A 15,878-nucleotide genomic window follows, 5' to 3' on the forward strand; every position below is an offset into this window, starting at 1 on the left:
CTTGTTCTAGATGCAACCAAGATGGAAGAGCTGACATTAACATGAGTGCCAGAACTATAAAATCATTCAGTTCACTATATTTTGTAACAAATAAATAGTGATTTTGTTTGCAGTAAGAATGGAGAATGGATGCTATGACAGCATTGGTCTATCAGATACTGAACTTCACATATATATGGAGCATTGGCCAGGATGCAAGAAAGGTCATAGGCCAGGATATACATAATGGCATAGTTTGTTGCATTAAGGCTTGACTCGTCTTTACAGATGGATGTGGGAGGATTTTGTTCATTTAGGACTAAGCTCACAATATTCAAGAAACTCCATCATCATAAATACCTATATGTTTTCCTCTTTTCAAAGAATTACCTTTGTGGAGGAATGTTGTTCTTAATTTGTGTTGATGTCCTTTATAACAAATACAAACAAGAAAATGTCAACCATCTAATATTACTTGCCATGTGCAAAAAAGGCCACTATTATAGTGAGAATGAAATCCAGAGAATCTGTCATGCTCAGGTTGTGTATGTCATATTGTCTGAGCAGTTCTTAAAAAAACATCTGGCTTGATAACTTATGTCAGGATTCATGAACAGGATGAAAAATAAAGACAAATATTGGCTAGCCAGGTAGCATAATGCACACATATGTTTCCTTTGCTTATCCATTTTTTGTGGCGATTTATCTGTAGAAATTTCAAACCTATTCTCATTTAAGTTCTTCACCTCTTACAGGACAAATGTATATTTTGTTTCAGTCTTCTATTCAAACTTAATTACCTTCCCCATCTTTGTAGTGACTTGGATGGAAAGTTTTTGCCGAGTCGAAAGAGGTCGTCACACATTCTTTTGCTGTTCTCTTTATTAATTCATCCTTGCAGGAGCACTCTCTATCATGCTGAGAAGGTAGAAGGGTGTAATAGAAGAGCCCTGAAACATCAGCAGGAAGCTCTAAGCTGGTTAATGCAGTATAATTGTCTGGACATAGACTGGCCTTTGTTTGTGCGGTTCACTTCGAATCAGCTGTAATTAACTCCAGAGTGTTTCCAGATTGCCAGCAAAAAAAATTACAGCTTTTCTGTTTTAAATTGGAGAGCTCACAAAGACATTAGCTATGCAGATTGGTTTACTTTGATTTGTTCCCTTCTTATAAGTGAAGGGTTGTGTAGTTTCTAAAAACTGTTTTCAGTTATTGTAATTTTACATAAATTGGGGGTTTTTCATGTCCAAGAATCATTTTAGCATGGTTTTTTTTTCCCTGAGCAAATAGGTTTTAAGCTTGTGTTAGCAAAAATTAAGACAGTTAACAATTACATTGTGATATATCAGTAACTCAACAGGCAATGTGCTTGTTATAATATAATTTTTGTTTATGTAAGTACTATATCCACCACCAAATTGCACCACATGGAAAGTAACAAAGATGTGGCTAAGTTTCTACTGAACAATTTCAAATATTCCAATAAGTGGCCAATAGACTGAAAAGCTAAAGGAAAATTTGCTCGCCTAAAGATTAGTTCATAATTTTTGGCCTAACTTATATTACTTTAGTTAGGAAACCTGATGTAATCTAACATAATTTCTGTCTTTTTGTGAAAAAATATGGTACGTGTACTTAAGGCTTAAATAGGACAAGTGTTTAACTCGATACAATCCATGACTGGCAAAGCAGCTACACACCCTGCAACTACATACCACAGTTTCTAATCATGGAGTCAGAAACAAACTAAAAGAAATATAGCACAGCATAGGTTATGAATGTATCTAATAACTTTGTCCAATGTGTAAAAAGTGTGAAGTTTCAAGAAAAAGTTTGTTGCGTTATCTTTTTTCTGTTAGATTTGAATAAAATAGTGCTTAATCTTCATGTGAGTTTAGTCAGTAACGGGGCTCTTGGTGCCTGAATAATCCTACTTTGATGGATTTTTCATCAGTTATTTGTATGTGGCAACAAATAAACAAGTATAATTACACTTGTGAAGGTCTATTCATTCCTTTGTCAGGATTAGATATATGTGCAGTTTTCACACTGATCCTCTCTTTTGTCTTTGTCTAACTCAGTATGACATATTGATAGAGGATTTGGTGTGGACAAAAAGGCCACAACAGAGACAGTGATGACCTTTAAAAAACTTGATATAATTCTGGCATAATTGTATTTGTTTTTAAGAAAGTTACGTAAGTTCTAACTTTGCGTGGGTTGAACTGGTGTTCTGTGTGGACAGCTTTTAACCTGCCTCCAACACTGCAAATAAAGAATTGATGTTGAATAAGGGAACTAAACAGCAGATGGAAAAACAAAAGCACCAAGAACCCTATTGGTCTTTTTTTTTCCCAGCATTTAGCAGTGTGGCAAACCTAGCATTCCTCTGGCATTATTCTCTTCACTTGATCAGATCACGTTCTTTTTAATCACTTCTCAAACACTGTCTCACTGGAGCAGAGAGGAAGGCTGGGACAACCTCAATTAAAAAACAGAGGTATAATTGGCATTTGTGATTCTAGTTCTTTGTTCCAATGGGAACTGAACATTCATTCAGTGCAGAGGCATTGCCCTATTGTTTAACATGTACACTTTTTGTCAGTTAATCTTAGTGTAGGAGTATCGATTATTTTGCTCCTAGCCATTCAACCTGTGTTTGCTGAAGGAGGAAAAGAGAAGTCAGCAATTCAATCATATATGAAAGTCAGTTGTTTGTCTTTAAAAAGACAATTTTCTTCTATAAATTTGAGCAAAACAGTAAACAGATTAGATATGTGTTATGGGCAAAGTGTGTCCCCTAGTTTGTGGATCATAGCTCAGCATAAAATAATTCAAAAAATAAGACACATTTATCTAAATTATTGGGAAATACGTTTTCAAAACACCAAAGTATGCTTGTAAAGCTTTTAGATGTTAAAGCTTTAAGTGCTGTCTGAAGAAGAACTGAGGGCTTTGATTTGGTTTGTCTGCAGAAACCATGTATGTCCAAACCGCAGGTATCAGGATCAGTGTTCAGATGTATATAGCATATTTTATAATTTATCAGTTTATAATGATTCGCTGTGTATTGCCCAGAAGGATGGAGATATTCCCCACAGGGTAATTTAGTGCTTGAAGTGTTGAGAAATGCCGCAGTACAAATCAAAATGTGCTGCATTTTGTCTTTCTTCATCATTGTAGATTTCCCCACTCTGTAATTATCTTAATTGAATTGCTTTGTCTGTGTGCTTATATAATGCTTTTAATATATACTGCTTTGCATCTTTCTGGAGCTATAGGTAGAACCATTTACAAGGCAGTGAAGACCTGTCATTTATCAATGTCTGCCTTTTCAGATGATGAAATGAAATAGTAGTCCTCTACATAGTACTACATGTTTCTAGCTTATTTCCGATGTAAATTATTCAGTGTTGGCGGATATTGGTGTATGTACACTATGTGCTAACAAGAGTAGATAGTCAAGTCTGGTCCTGTCTGCTCAACAAATAAGAAGTATAGTAAGGCTGCTTTGTGCTGGAAATGACAAGAGAATACACCACAGAGCTCATTTTGTATTTGAGTTACTGAATGTGGATTAAAATTGGACCTGTTATAGTTATGCACTCCCAATAGCGCTCAGGGTATTTAGATCTGTCTGATGTGTTCTGTTGCCACTTCTTATGGCTATTAGGAGTGCAAAGTCTGTACCTTAATTTCTGCTGCAAATATTGTTGGTGTTAAATGCAGAGGTAAATGTGCCTGTATGAACTAATTAGAAAATTATTAGTTTTTCATGGTCTTTGTGTTGATGTTCATTTCAGAGGTGCTTCTTTTATGCTGCATGCAAGTCATGAGCATAATTAACCTGGAGCTCATCAATGATTAAAATTACACGCTAAGCTTTATGATATTCAATTCAGAGGCAATTAGACTGTCATTTTAGCCCATCTCAGACAGCAAAACTAATTTTAATTCATTTTCAATCTGTGTAAATCTTCTGATGTCTCTTAAACTGATCATTTCCCTCTTTGACTTAGCTGAAGAGATTAGATTTGATTAGAGCAAAAAATTTAAGCAGCTATTCTTCAATACTTAATAGCAGAGAGCATCCCCCAAGCCTTATTTAGTCAGAAGTTGTTTTGAATTAATCCCCTAAATTGCTGCATTGTAAGGCATTATGCATGCAACACAGAGTGATTTCTGCTGTCCAAGTTTTGGTGTTTGAGTATTTTTTTTTATTCACAGATATGTGGTGTGAAATTATGTTGTCTTATTGACCATGCCACGTGGCAATTTTCTTAATTTTCGTAATCAAGGTGTAAAGGACTCAAGACCTGCAGTGAGTTGCCTTTCCCCTCGCTGAAGCCTTTGTTATGCATTGAAACTGAAGTGGCTGACCACCCTGCTGTTGTGTATAGTGCCATCATTCTGTACACTGGGAGATCTGCAAGGACTAGAGACACACAGGATCTGTGCAAGTCATTAATATAAGTGTTGCAGCCAGTGAGCAATGAGACTGAAGGATAGCAGAGTTTCCGCCTTTAACTTTCCTCCTGTACTGCACCCTGCTGTGAAATAGTGATATGGCCTTTACAAACTACATTTGTGTTTCCACTAAAGGGAATATATGAGCTGTGGTGCCTGCCTTGAGAAATGATTGAAGGCTTCTCATCATCGGGGCTTTCATATGATTTGTTAAAGATAGGAGAGAAGTTGATTGAGGTAGTTGCTGAGAGATGGGCAGCACACCAGGACTGACAACATCAAAATTGTATTTGAAATAGTGTTCATTATGTTTTGCAGTGAAAAAATTTGACTGAGTCTAATTTTCCCCAAGGATGGTAAGACTGGATGCACTAAATATTAATTTCTGTTTCTATGCCTATTGAAGTAGGTGAAGCGTGAGGAAGAATCCTGATTGGTGCTTAATCAGGGCTTGTTAGATACCTGCTGAGGGCTCTCACAGAAGGAAGATTTGAAGTAAGCTGATTTACTTGGTCAGATGAGAAGCAAAGAAGAGCTCAATCTTTTTTGTTGGCATTATAATAATTTGCTTACTTTTCTCTCGTGCTCTTGGATTTACCTGATAAAATATGCCAACAATAAAAAGAAGCCCACAGCAAACTTTATAATCTCTTCAGAAGATATAGTGGAAGAGGTAAACTGTCACCTCTAGTTTTTCGTCTGTGCATTTGCAAGGAAAATATTGCCAAGATTATACTTTGCAAAGGAGTTGATTAGCATTCAAGGAAATGTAAGGCAAATGGTGAGAGCATAAAAGCAGTGTCTTGCATCTTGCAACTATTATCAAATATCTCGTGCGAGAATTCTTGAGTGAAAATCAATATCATTGTAGGTTTTCAAGCTTCCTTCATATTGAAATGTACCTTTTGACCTGTTTCTGAAACTGAAGATTAAGACTTTTGGTTTATTATGAAGCAGCTTGCACAGAAGAGTGAAATATTTTGGATGCTTTGCCATGTTATTTATGTGAGTGATTACTGCTGAGGCTGCAGATCATTACAAATGCATCAGTACTGTGACAGTATGATTTCATAGGAAATTGTTTTTTTGTGTGTGTGATAGACTAGTTAATTAAAAGTTTTATATTGAAGAACTATAATGTAGATTTGGATTATGATACATCAAGAAATTAAATGCTGTGCATGTACTTTGCAATGAGAAATATGAACAATTTCTAAATTGCCACCACTGCGAAATGTTAAATATTTAAATCTATATTTAAATCTGCAATCAAGTCCACTTTATGCTTAGCATTAAATTTCTACAATTTGTTAACTGAAGATGAGCTATAAAAATTTGATAAAATGGCTTCTCTCAACTTATTTTTTTGTTTATCCAGGTCCCTGACAGGCTGGATGAAATGAGATCCCCATGTAGTAATTGCCATGGAAACCTGTGACTCCCCTACTATCGCTAGGCAGGAAAATGGGCATAACACATCAAAGCTGTGCGGAACGACACAACTTGATAATGAGGTGCCAGAGAAAGTTGCGGGGATGGAGCCTGACAGGAAAAACAGTACTACAGATGACAACCTGAGAACAGATGAGCAGAGAAGCAGAAGCCTGTTGGATTTCAGTGAGGAGAATGCTGCCAACACTCAGGTTACCTCAGCAAAAGAGATTCCCTGCAACGAATGTGCCACTTCTTTTTCAAGTTTACAGAAATACATGGAGCATCACTGCCCAAATGCCCGCCTTCCTCTTCTGAAGGATGACAATGATAGTGAGATAAGTGAATTAGAGGATAGCGATGTGGAGAATCTGACGGGGGAGATAGTTTACCAGCCTGATGGGTCGGCATTTATAATAGAGGACTCCAAAGACAGTGGGAAGAATGCGCAGCCAGAAATGAACAGTAAGCTCTTTTCCTCTGCAATTTTTCTGAACTCACTCGCAGCAGCTGGGGAAAAGAATGAGAAAGCGACCTCTTTGTCGTTCTACCCGCAAGTCATCAACACTTTTCATATTGCTTCATCCCTCGGGAAACGATTTCCTGCCAAACAGGCTTTCCCAAATACCTCAACGTTTGCAGGAGTTGGTCCTGTCTTGCACAGTTTTCGTGTCTACGATGTCCGGCACAGTAGCGAGAAAGATTATCTCAGCAGTGACGGCCTGGCCAAAAACTCCTGTGTGTCCAAAGATGTTCCTAACAATGTGGACTTGTCTAAATTTGATGGTTGTGTTAGCGATGGGAAAAGGAAACCTATTTTGATGTGTTTCTTGTGCAAGCTGTCTTTTGGCTATGTTAAGTCATTTGTAACCCATGCTGTGCATGATCATCGGATGGGCCTCAATGAAGAGGAACAAAAGCTCCTAAATAATAAATATATCTCCGCCATCATACAGGGGATAGGCAAAGACAAGGAACCTCTAATAAGCTTTCTGGAACCAAAAAATTCAAATTCTATTCATCCTCGGTTTTCTAGTGCAAACCTAGTAGGTCCCGATCCAACCTACCGTGGTTTGTGGAGTGCATTTCATGTTGAAAATGGTGATTCTTTTCAGGCTAGCTTTGCGTTCTTGAAAGGAAGTGCGAGCACTGCTGGTTCATCAGATCAGTCGCTAGGGAACACCTTAGTGCACAAAGCTGAAGCGAACCTCGGGGGGCTATCTAGTTCAGCTCTGAGCACCCCAATTACCTCAGCTTCCTTCAGTCATTCATCATCTGGGTCAAACAAGTTGTCAGGGAGCAAGGACCAAGAGAGTAACTGTGAAAGATCGAACGAGACAGTTGTCTTGCATCCAGATGGAGATTTCCAAATCAAAAGTGAACCCGTTGAACCAACAGACGACGATGAAGAAGATGACACATGTTCAAATGATCTTGATGATGATGAGCAATTGTTGTCAAGTGGATTAGTGGACCGTAATGGTAGCAAAGATTTCCCTAACTCAAACCAAAGCATTTCTATGTCTCCTTTAATGCCCAGTGTGCTAACTCTAAACGAAAAGGGTACCTCTTCTTCCTCTGTGACTGTTTCTGATGATCTAGATAAGATAAAACAACATGCTGCACATAGGGATAGTTGCAGTGACAATAGCTATAGCACTTGCGGCAAGGACTTTGCAGGTGCCAGTAAAGATTGTGCCACGACCCTTCAACCAAATGACTCAACCCACAGAGATGATGATAGTCCTGGTTCTCATCACCAGCACAGCTGTAACCCCTACACACTAGGGACAAGTGAAAGTCCACCAGGAAGTATTATTGAGTGTCCCAAATGTGACACGGTCCTTGGGTCATCACGCTCTTTAGGTGGCCATATGACCATGATGCATTCACGGAACTCTTGCAAGACGTTGAAATGTCCCAAATGCAACTGGCACTACAAGTATCAACAAACCCTTGAGGCACATATGAAGGAAAAACACCCTGAGCCTGGCAGCTCTTGTGTTTATTGTAAGACTGGACAGCCTCACCCGAGGCTAGCCAGGGGCGAGAGTTACACTTGTGGCTATAAACCCTTCCGCTGTGAGGTCTGTAACTACTCTACAACTACCAAAGGCAACCTCAGTATTCATATGCAGTCAGACAAGCACCTAAACAATGTTCAAAACCTTCAGAATGGCAGTGGAGAGCAAGTGTTTGTCCATAATGCTCCAGGACCTACGTCTGGTGGCTGTGGGACACCATCCCCATCCAAACCAAAACAAAAGCCTACTTGGCGGTGTGAGGTGTGTGATTATGAAACCAATGTGGCAAGGAACCTTCGCATCCACATGACGAGTGAAAAGCACATGCACAACATGATGCTGCTGCAGCAGAACATGAAACAAATCCAGCACAGCCTGCAATTGGGTCTGGCACCTGCTGAGGCTGAGCTTTACCAGTATTACCTGGCCCAAAACATAGGCCTGACAGGCCTGAAACTGGAAAATCCGGCTGACCCGCAATTCATGTTAAGTCCATTCCAGCTTGACCCTGGAACAGCTGTAGCACCGGGACTAGGTCAGTGCCTCTTGGCATCTTTTCCTCTCCTTTTGTAATTTTCATTTTGCCGCTTTAATTCATTAAGATCCAAATTGCCTCTTACCTTCTGAGCATACTCCTTTTTATTTCCTGCACTAGACTACAATATTTCCTATTACTTTCCTTTTAAGGGCTGTTATTAGTAGAATCTTCAATTTGAATCTGCTTCAATCTGCAATTTGAGAGGGAGAGGGTACAATCGGAAGTGACAATATTTCTGTTGAATAAAGGGAACTATGGAGCTATGAGGGAGGAGCTGGCCAAAGTTCAATGGTGCAATACCTTAGCAGGGATGACAGTGGAGGAACAATGGCAGATATTTCTGGGTATAATGCTGAAGATGCAGGATCAGTTCATTCCAAAAAGGAGGAAAGATCCCAGGAGGCGTCATGGGCGGCCGTGGCTGACGAGGGAAGTTAAGAAACATATAAAGCTAAAAGAGAAAAAGTATAACATAGCAAAGATGAGTGGGAAAATGGAGGACTGGGAAGTTTTTAAAGAACAACAGAGGATTACTAAGAAGGAAATATGCAGAGGAAAAATGAGGTACGAAGGTAAACTGGCCAGTAATATAAAGGAGGATAGTATAAGTTTTTTTAGGTATGTGAAAGGCAAAATAATGTTTAAGACTAAAATTGGGCCCTTGAAGACAGAAACAGGGAAATATATTACAGGGAACAAAGAAATGGCAGAAGAATTGAATTGGTACTTCAGATCTGTGTTCATTGGGGAAGACACAAGCAATCTCCCTGAGGTAACAGTGGCTGAAGGACCTGAACTTAAGGGAATTTATATTTGCCAGGTATTGGTTTTGGAGAGACTGTTAGGTCTGAAGGTTGATAAGTCCCCGGGACCTGATGGTCTACATCCCAGGGTACTGAAGGAGGTGGCTCGAGAAATCGTGGATGCGTTGGTGATTATTTTCCAGAGTTCGATAGGAACAGTTCCTTCGGATTGGAGGGTGGCTAATGTTATACCACTTTTTAAGAAAGGTGGGAGAGAGAAAGCAGGAAATTATAGACTAGTTAGTCTGACCTCAGTGGTGGGAAAGATGCTGGAGTCTATTATGAAGGATGAAATTACGACACATCTGGATAGTAGTAACAGGATAGGTCAGAGTCAGCATGGATTTATGAAGGGGAAATCATGCTTGACTAATCTTCTGGAATTTTTTGAGGATGTAATTCTGAAGATGGATGAGGGAGATCCAGTAGATGTAGTGTACTTGGACTTTCAGAAAGCTTTTTATAAAGTCCCACACAGGAGGTTAGTGAGCAAAATTAGGGCGCATGGTATTGGGGGCAAAGTACTAACTTGGATTGAAAGTTGTTTGGCTGATAGGCAACAAAGAGTAGAGATAAACGGCTCCATTTCGGAATGGCAGGCAGTGACCAGTGGGATACCACAGGGATCAGTACTGGGACCGCAGCTTTTTACAATATATATTAATGATATAGAAGATGGTATCAGCAACAACATCAGCAAATTTGCTGATGATACTAAGCTGGGTGGCAGGGTAAAATGTGATGAGGATGCTAGGAGATTACAGGATGACCTGGACAAGTTAGGTGAGTGGTCAGATGCAGTTTAATGTGGATAAATGTATGGTTATCCACTTTGGTGGTAAGAACAGGAAGGCAGATTACTACCTAAATGGAATCAATTTAGGTAAAGGGGCAGTACAGAGAGATCTGGGTGTTCTTGTACACCAGTCAATGAAGGTAAGCATGCAGGTATAGCAGGTAGTGAAGAAGGCTAATAGCATGCTAGCCTTCATAACAAGAGGGATTGAGTATAGAAGCAAAAAGGTTCTTCTGCAGCTGTACAGGGCCCTGGTGAGACCACACCTGGAGTACTATGTGCAGTTCTGGTCTCCAAATTTGAGGAAAGACATTCTGGCTATTGAGGGAGTGCAGCGCAGGTTCACGAGGTCAATTCCTGGAAATACACTGAAAGACTGGAGCGACTGGGCTTGTATACCCTTGAGTTTAGAAGACTGAGAGGGGATCTGATTGAGACATATAAGATTATGAAAGGATTGGACACTCTGGAGGCAGGAAACATGTTTCCGCTGATGGGTGAGTGCCGAACCAGAGGACACAGCTTAAAAATACGGGGTAGACCATTTAGGACAGAGATGAGGAGAAACTTCTTCAACCAGAGAGTGGTGGCTGTGTGGAATGCTCTGCCCCAGAGGGCAGTGGAGGCCCAATCTCTGGATTCATTTAAGAAAGAGTTGAATAGAGCTCTCAAGGATTGTGGAATCAAGGGTTACGGAGATAAGGCAGGAACAGGATACCGATTAAGGACGATCAGCCATGATCATATTGAATGGTGGTGCAGGCTCGAAGGGCGGAATGGCCTACTCCTGCACCTGTTGTCTATAATAAATGGAGTAGTAATGTTCCCTAATCCTAAAGAGCTTAATTTCAAACATATATTCGTCGTGTTGGTGAAAGTGTGATCTCGTGCATTTGTTTTATATTTGGCATTTACGTCCCTGCCATTTTCAAAGTATTGACTGTTATAAAATTATTCTCAATTGTTTCATTGAAATCTGAAACTTACCTTGGGTTCAGCACAGGTATTTTTAGGGTAAATGTTACTTCTTTGTTAAAGGTCATCACAAATGACATTTTCCAAATCAAAGTATTTTGGTCTTCATGGGCCAGGGAGTTGCATGGACTTGCTCTAGCTTTGTCGAGATTACGTGTTTAAGTGGGATTTCCGGCATACTTTCAGTGAAGCACCACTAGAAGACTGGGAGCAAATCTCAGAAATTTTCTCAGCCATAATATTTGCTTCAGAAAATTGAATTTGCGCAATGAAGATAAATTTGAATACAAGCTGTAAATATGCTGCATTTTTGTTTTATCATTGATCAGCTTTCATGTCTTTAAAACTGCAAATTCAGGGATGACATCATACCCAGTAGGAGTAATTAAAGCTATCTGATGAGAGAACTTAGAAGTTGAAAAGGATGATTGTAATTGATCCTGATTCAATCCTATTAAAGCTTTTTATAGTTTAAGCTCCAGAGAAAGCAAACTGCTCATCAAGGCTTTATGTTATCAATTCCTCTGTTTGTTTCTATTTTATACCGTACAATGCAGCATTGACGACAATTCACAAGCACTTCGTTGACTGTAAAGCATCTTAAGATGCCTGGTAGTCATAATAGACACTATGTAAATACTTTCTTTCTTTATGTGCTGTATGCTTTCCTTTTCCTAACAGCACCTTGTTTCCTCTTGATTTTCTCTTCACAGTTAATAATGAGCTACCATCTGAAATGAGGCTTGCAAGTGGTCAAATAGTGGGTGATGACCTGTCCTTCCTTACTGCCGGAGAGATTTCACCTTACATCCATGACCCTTCACTGAAGCTGTTTCAGTGTGCTGTCTGCAACAAATTTACCACCGACAGCCTGGAGGCTCTGAGCTTGCATGTGAACAGTGAGCGTTCACTCCCCGAAGAGGAGTGGAAGGCTGTGATTGGTGACATCTATCAATGTAAGCTCTGCAACTACAACACTCAGCTGAAGGCCAACTTTCAGCTCCATTGTAAGACAGACAAACACATGCAGAAATATCAGCTGGTGGCCCACATCAGAGAAGGAGGCAAACCTAATGAGTGGAGGCTCAAGTGTGTAGCAATTGGGAATCCAGTGCATTTGAAATGCAATGCCTGTGACTATTATACTAACAGTGTGGATAAGTTGCGCCTTCATAGTACCAACCATAGGCATGAAGCAGCAGTTAAGTTGTACAAGGTAAGAAAATGAGAACTGGCATTTATGTGTAGACAATATTTTATATGTGAAGAGACAATGTTCTGTGGAAGATCTAAGTTGTCTGTATTTCCATATAAAAGAATTAAAAATAGTTATGTAGACAAATTTAATCAGCTGAAGTTGCATAGGTAATTATTAAAATTCAAACACAAACAAAATAGAATTATAAAAAAGAGGATCGTTTGAAATATAAACCAAATAAATTGTGATATTAGGATATCATCTCCAAGACCATATAATTTTAATTGATTTTGGTGAATGTTAACTATTGGATAGTCAGTAACTAATTGTTTATTCAGCATTTGAGGAAACCATTGGTATTTGATTCTGTTTATTTTCCATAAATCAATGATTCACTGGTGTACATCTGCAAGTGTGCAACAAATTAACAGTTTTGTAAAGGCAAGAAAATATTCCTTAAGCAAAGTGAACATAACATACTTAACAATGTGGAGTCAATAAGCTGCCATATTCAGTGCACTACATAATGAAAATAACATACTTAACAATGAGTCAATGAACTGCCATATTCATTGCACTACATACACATTGAAGTCGTGAAAATGGATTTCTGTTAGAGTCAATTTTATTGAGACATCCAGTAATTGACCCTTGAGCTAGAGGAGGGGTGGTCTGTATTTGGCAAGCTCAGTCTGTTGTTATTCATAACAACTATAATGATTACACTTCTGATTTCTCCTTCAACTTTGATAAGTTGTTAATCGATTATCAACTTATCAGCTAATGTCTATAAGTTATCTTATTGTGCATACTTTTGAAATGATATACTTTTACAAGAAGATGTAACAATGGTGTCAAACATTTCTTAAGTTCAGTGACCTAAGGATAGTGAAACAGCAAAGTGAAAAAAATTGTTTTTCCACTGTTTGACAAACAGATTGATTGATGAATTGATGTGTTGCTGGCATGATGACGATCCTAATTATACAGCAGAAAATGAGCACTGAGTAAATGTGTCTGAAGTCTTGCAATCTTTGGGCTCTTCAGCTAAGACATTAATAATTAGGCAGAGAACTAGTTCTTTGGAATGCAGACATTAGCAAATCTCACCAAAGAGTCATGAAATGATTAAAAACTTGAAAGACCATTGCTGTTTCAACATGTCTACTTGACATTCTGAGTCAACTGTCATTAGGACTGAATGCACAGGTGACAATGTGATGTTGAAGGTGTTCACTAATGTTTTGGAATTATGATGGACAGAATATGGCTTTGGTGGATATGAGTGTGGTGATGGTTGGTTGTATAATAATATAGATCTTTGTTACAGAACACTTAGAAAGTAATATTGTAAAAATAGTCAAATATTTATTTTCACTAAGCTTAAACACAAAGGCTTGCTGGCTTCTAAATGTAGCTGTGCAAAGTATTTGCTAAATTGTCTAGATTTATTAATATTCTGAATTTTTGCAAACATTTGACAATATTTGAATTTATTTTGTGTAAAAGATTTAAGCTCAGAATGTATTAGAACACTTGTCAACACCATTAATCACCTTTAATATGCAAAGAATATATTGTAATTAAATAAACCATTCTCCAGATTTTCATGTAGAACTTCATGCAAAAGTTGTGTAACATTCAACCAGAACATTATGATTTTTGTTTGATGTGGGGGGGTGGGAGTATGGAATCCTGATTGTAATTGGTAGCTTAATGAGGAAACACAACTTAATGTGAAATACAGTGAGCAGAATTGTCTGAACATATCCAAAGATTTTCTTTAGTAAGAAAGAATTCCCTGAAGTCCTATCTCCAGTTTAAAAATCAACATGTTTTAATGTTGTTGGGGACATTTTAGAATCATGTCTGGTCAGCATAGCCTAAAGAGTTATTACAGGTTTATTGACACACAACAGCTGCAAATATCTCTTCCATTTTATTGATTTTGCTCTTATTTTACTAGCTTTGTGGATGGAAGAATCTTGACAAGTTTAACCCATAAGGCATAACTATCATGCCAATTTCATGACATGTGACTTTCTCTTAACGTTTTAGAGCCACAGTAGACTGGTATTATGGTATTAGGTTTTAAGCAGGACCCCTGGGACTTTCTGGAAGTAAAAAGTGGATTTTTTTCTCAAATTCTTTTCTTAATTCTCAGCAGAAATATCAAAAATGAACAATAGCTTAAAATAATCACCCGGATAAATATGTGCAATAAATGTCATAGAAAAGGACCTTAGGTTTTACCAGAATACAATACTGCAGGGAAATTTAGCTAGATTAAAATATTTGCTCCCATTTATCTCACATTGCCTTTTAGTTTAATGCACATAAAATTTTGTGGGAGGGCTGATCTGGAATGTTTGGAGCATTTATTCAAAGTATAAGCAGACATACAGTGCTGCTGTGAAGCAGAGCGAATCGTTGCAATCACTAATTGCAATACATTTTATCATGGACCAGTTGGAAGTATTTTCTTCCCCCCTTTTTAATGCAATGAACCTGCTGAGATTTGTTGTGTTTATTACAAGAAGAAAAAGGATTCGGTTGAAAAGTAAACTCTGTAAGTCTGTTTCCCTTTTGAAGAGACTAACCAAACAGCAACTGAAGGCAAGTCATTCATGGACATTATCAAGTGGGTGCTTACCAAAGACTCTCAATCTTTGCAAACAGAATTTGCTGAGATTTGATGAAGTGTCATCTTTGACATGGTCTTTGTACATATTGTTTGAGAATCTAACCAAGCAAGTTTAATGAGGATTCCTAAATAGCACAAGCTGATCAGATCTCTAGACAAGATTTCCCTTGATGTGATTTTCAACAATTCACTTACACATGGAAAGGATCATTTTTAACTTTGGATGCAAAGGTAGATTAGACCATATCAGTTCAACCATTCATTATTTTTCCCTCCATATTTTCACTTCCATTCACTTGGCTCCAGTGGTTAAATGTATAGTATAAGGTCTACCTCACATGAAAGTCAAAATTACTCATGTTCTGTCAAAATCTTCAGACATGTTAGACATATCTCGTAGAACATTTGGAGGAACTTTTCACAATATTTGCTGGACACAGCATCCCAACAAGATTATTTCAAAAATAATCCAACATCCTATTAAAAAAATTGTCTGTGAAACACCCTTAAGTCCAAAATAAAACTGTGCTCATCCTTCCCTCAATATTCATCCACAGGATTTCTGCATGATATGCATTTCCTCATGAAGTGCTGCGTGGTTAATTTCTTTAAAAGCAGATGGTTTTAATTGTTTTCTTATCAAATCAATATATGTTAGCTTTTGCTATCAATACAATCAAACAAATCAGGATGATTTCATTAAAATAAATAAACAGCTCTTGACTGGTCTATAAAAACCCAGTTGTGGCAATTAATAATATTGGTAGGAGGTATTCCTTGCTACTAAAATCAGACACATACCGTAAAGATATACAAACAGCATCTAGACAGAAGATTTGACAAGATATCCTCAGGAACAATCTGGGGTATTTTCTTTTCAATATAATTCACAGAGATTTCCATAGATACATCCCACAAGATTTTCCTATTTGCATGCTTTATGAGTATTTTATCTTTAACACATCCCGCAAGGATGTTTCAGTAAGATACACTCTCTGATGAACTATCCTTTACAATGAAACT

The 15,878-nt window shown here is 38.1% G+C and overlaps 1 protein-coding gene across 3 annotated transcripts in view; it reads left to right on the forward strand.

Moving 5' to 3' along the window:
* Positions 1-15,878, forward strand: part of zfhx4 (zinc finger homeobox 4) — a 264,735-nt gene that overhangs the window by 16,706 nt on the left and 232,151 nt on the right. For all 3 annotated transcript variants that reach the window (XM_060822798.1, XM_060822793.1, XM_060822799.1), the window contains exons 2-3: positions 5,825-8,436; positions 11,727-12,229. In XM_060822798.1, the coding sequence (XP_060678781.1) occupies positions 5,871-8,436; positions 11,727-12,229 (3,069 nt within the window). In that variant the 5' untranslated portion in view covers positions 5,825-5,870. The remainder of the gene's footprint in view (positions 1-5,824; positions 8,437-11,726; positions 12,230-15,878) is intronic.

Source organism: Hemiscyllium ocellatum, chromosome 4 (assembly GCF_020745735.1).
Source record: "Hemiscyllium ocellatum isolate sHemOce1 chromosome 4, sHemOce1.pat.X.cur, whole genome shotgun sequence".
Taxonomy (NCBI): Eukaryota; Metazoa; Chordata; class Chondrichthyes; order Orectolobiformes; family Hemiscylliidae; genus Hemiscyllium; species Hemiscyllium ocellatum.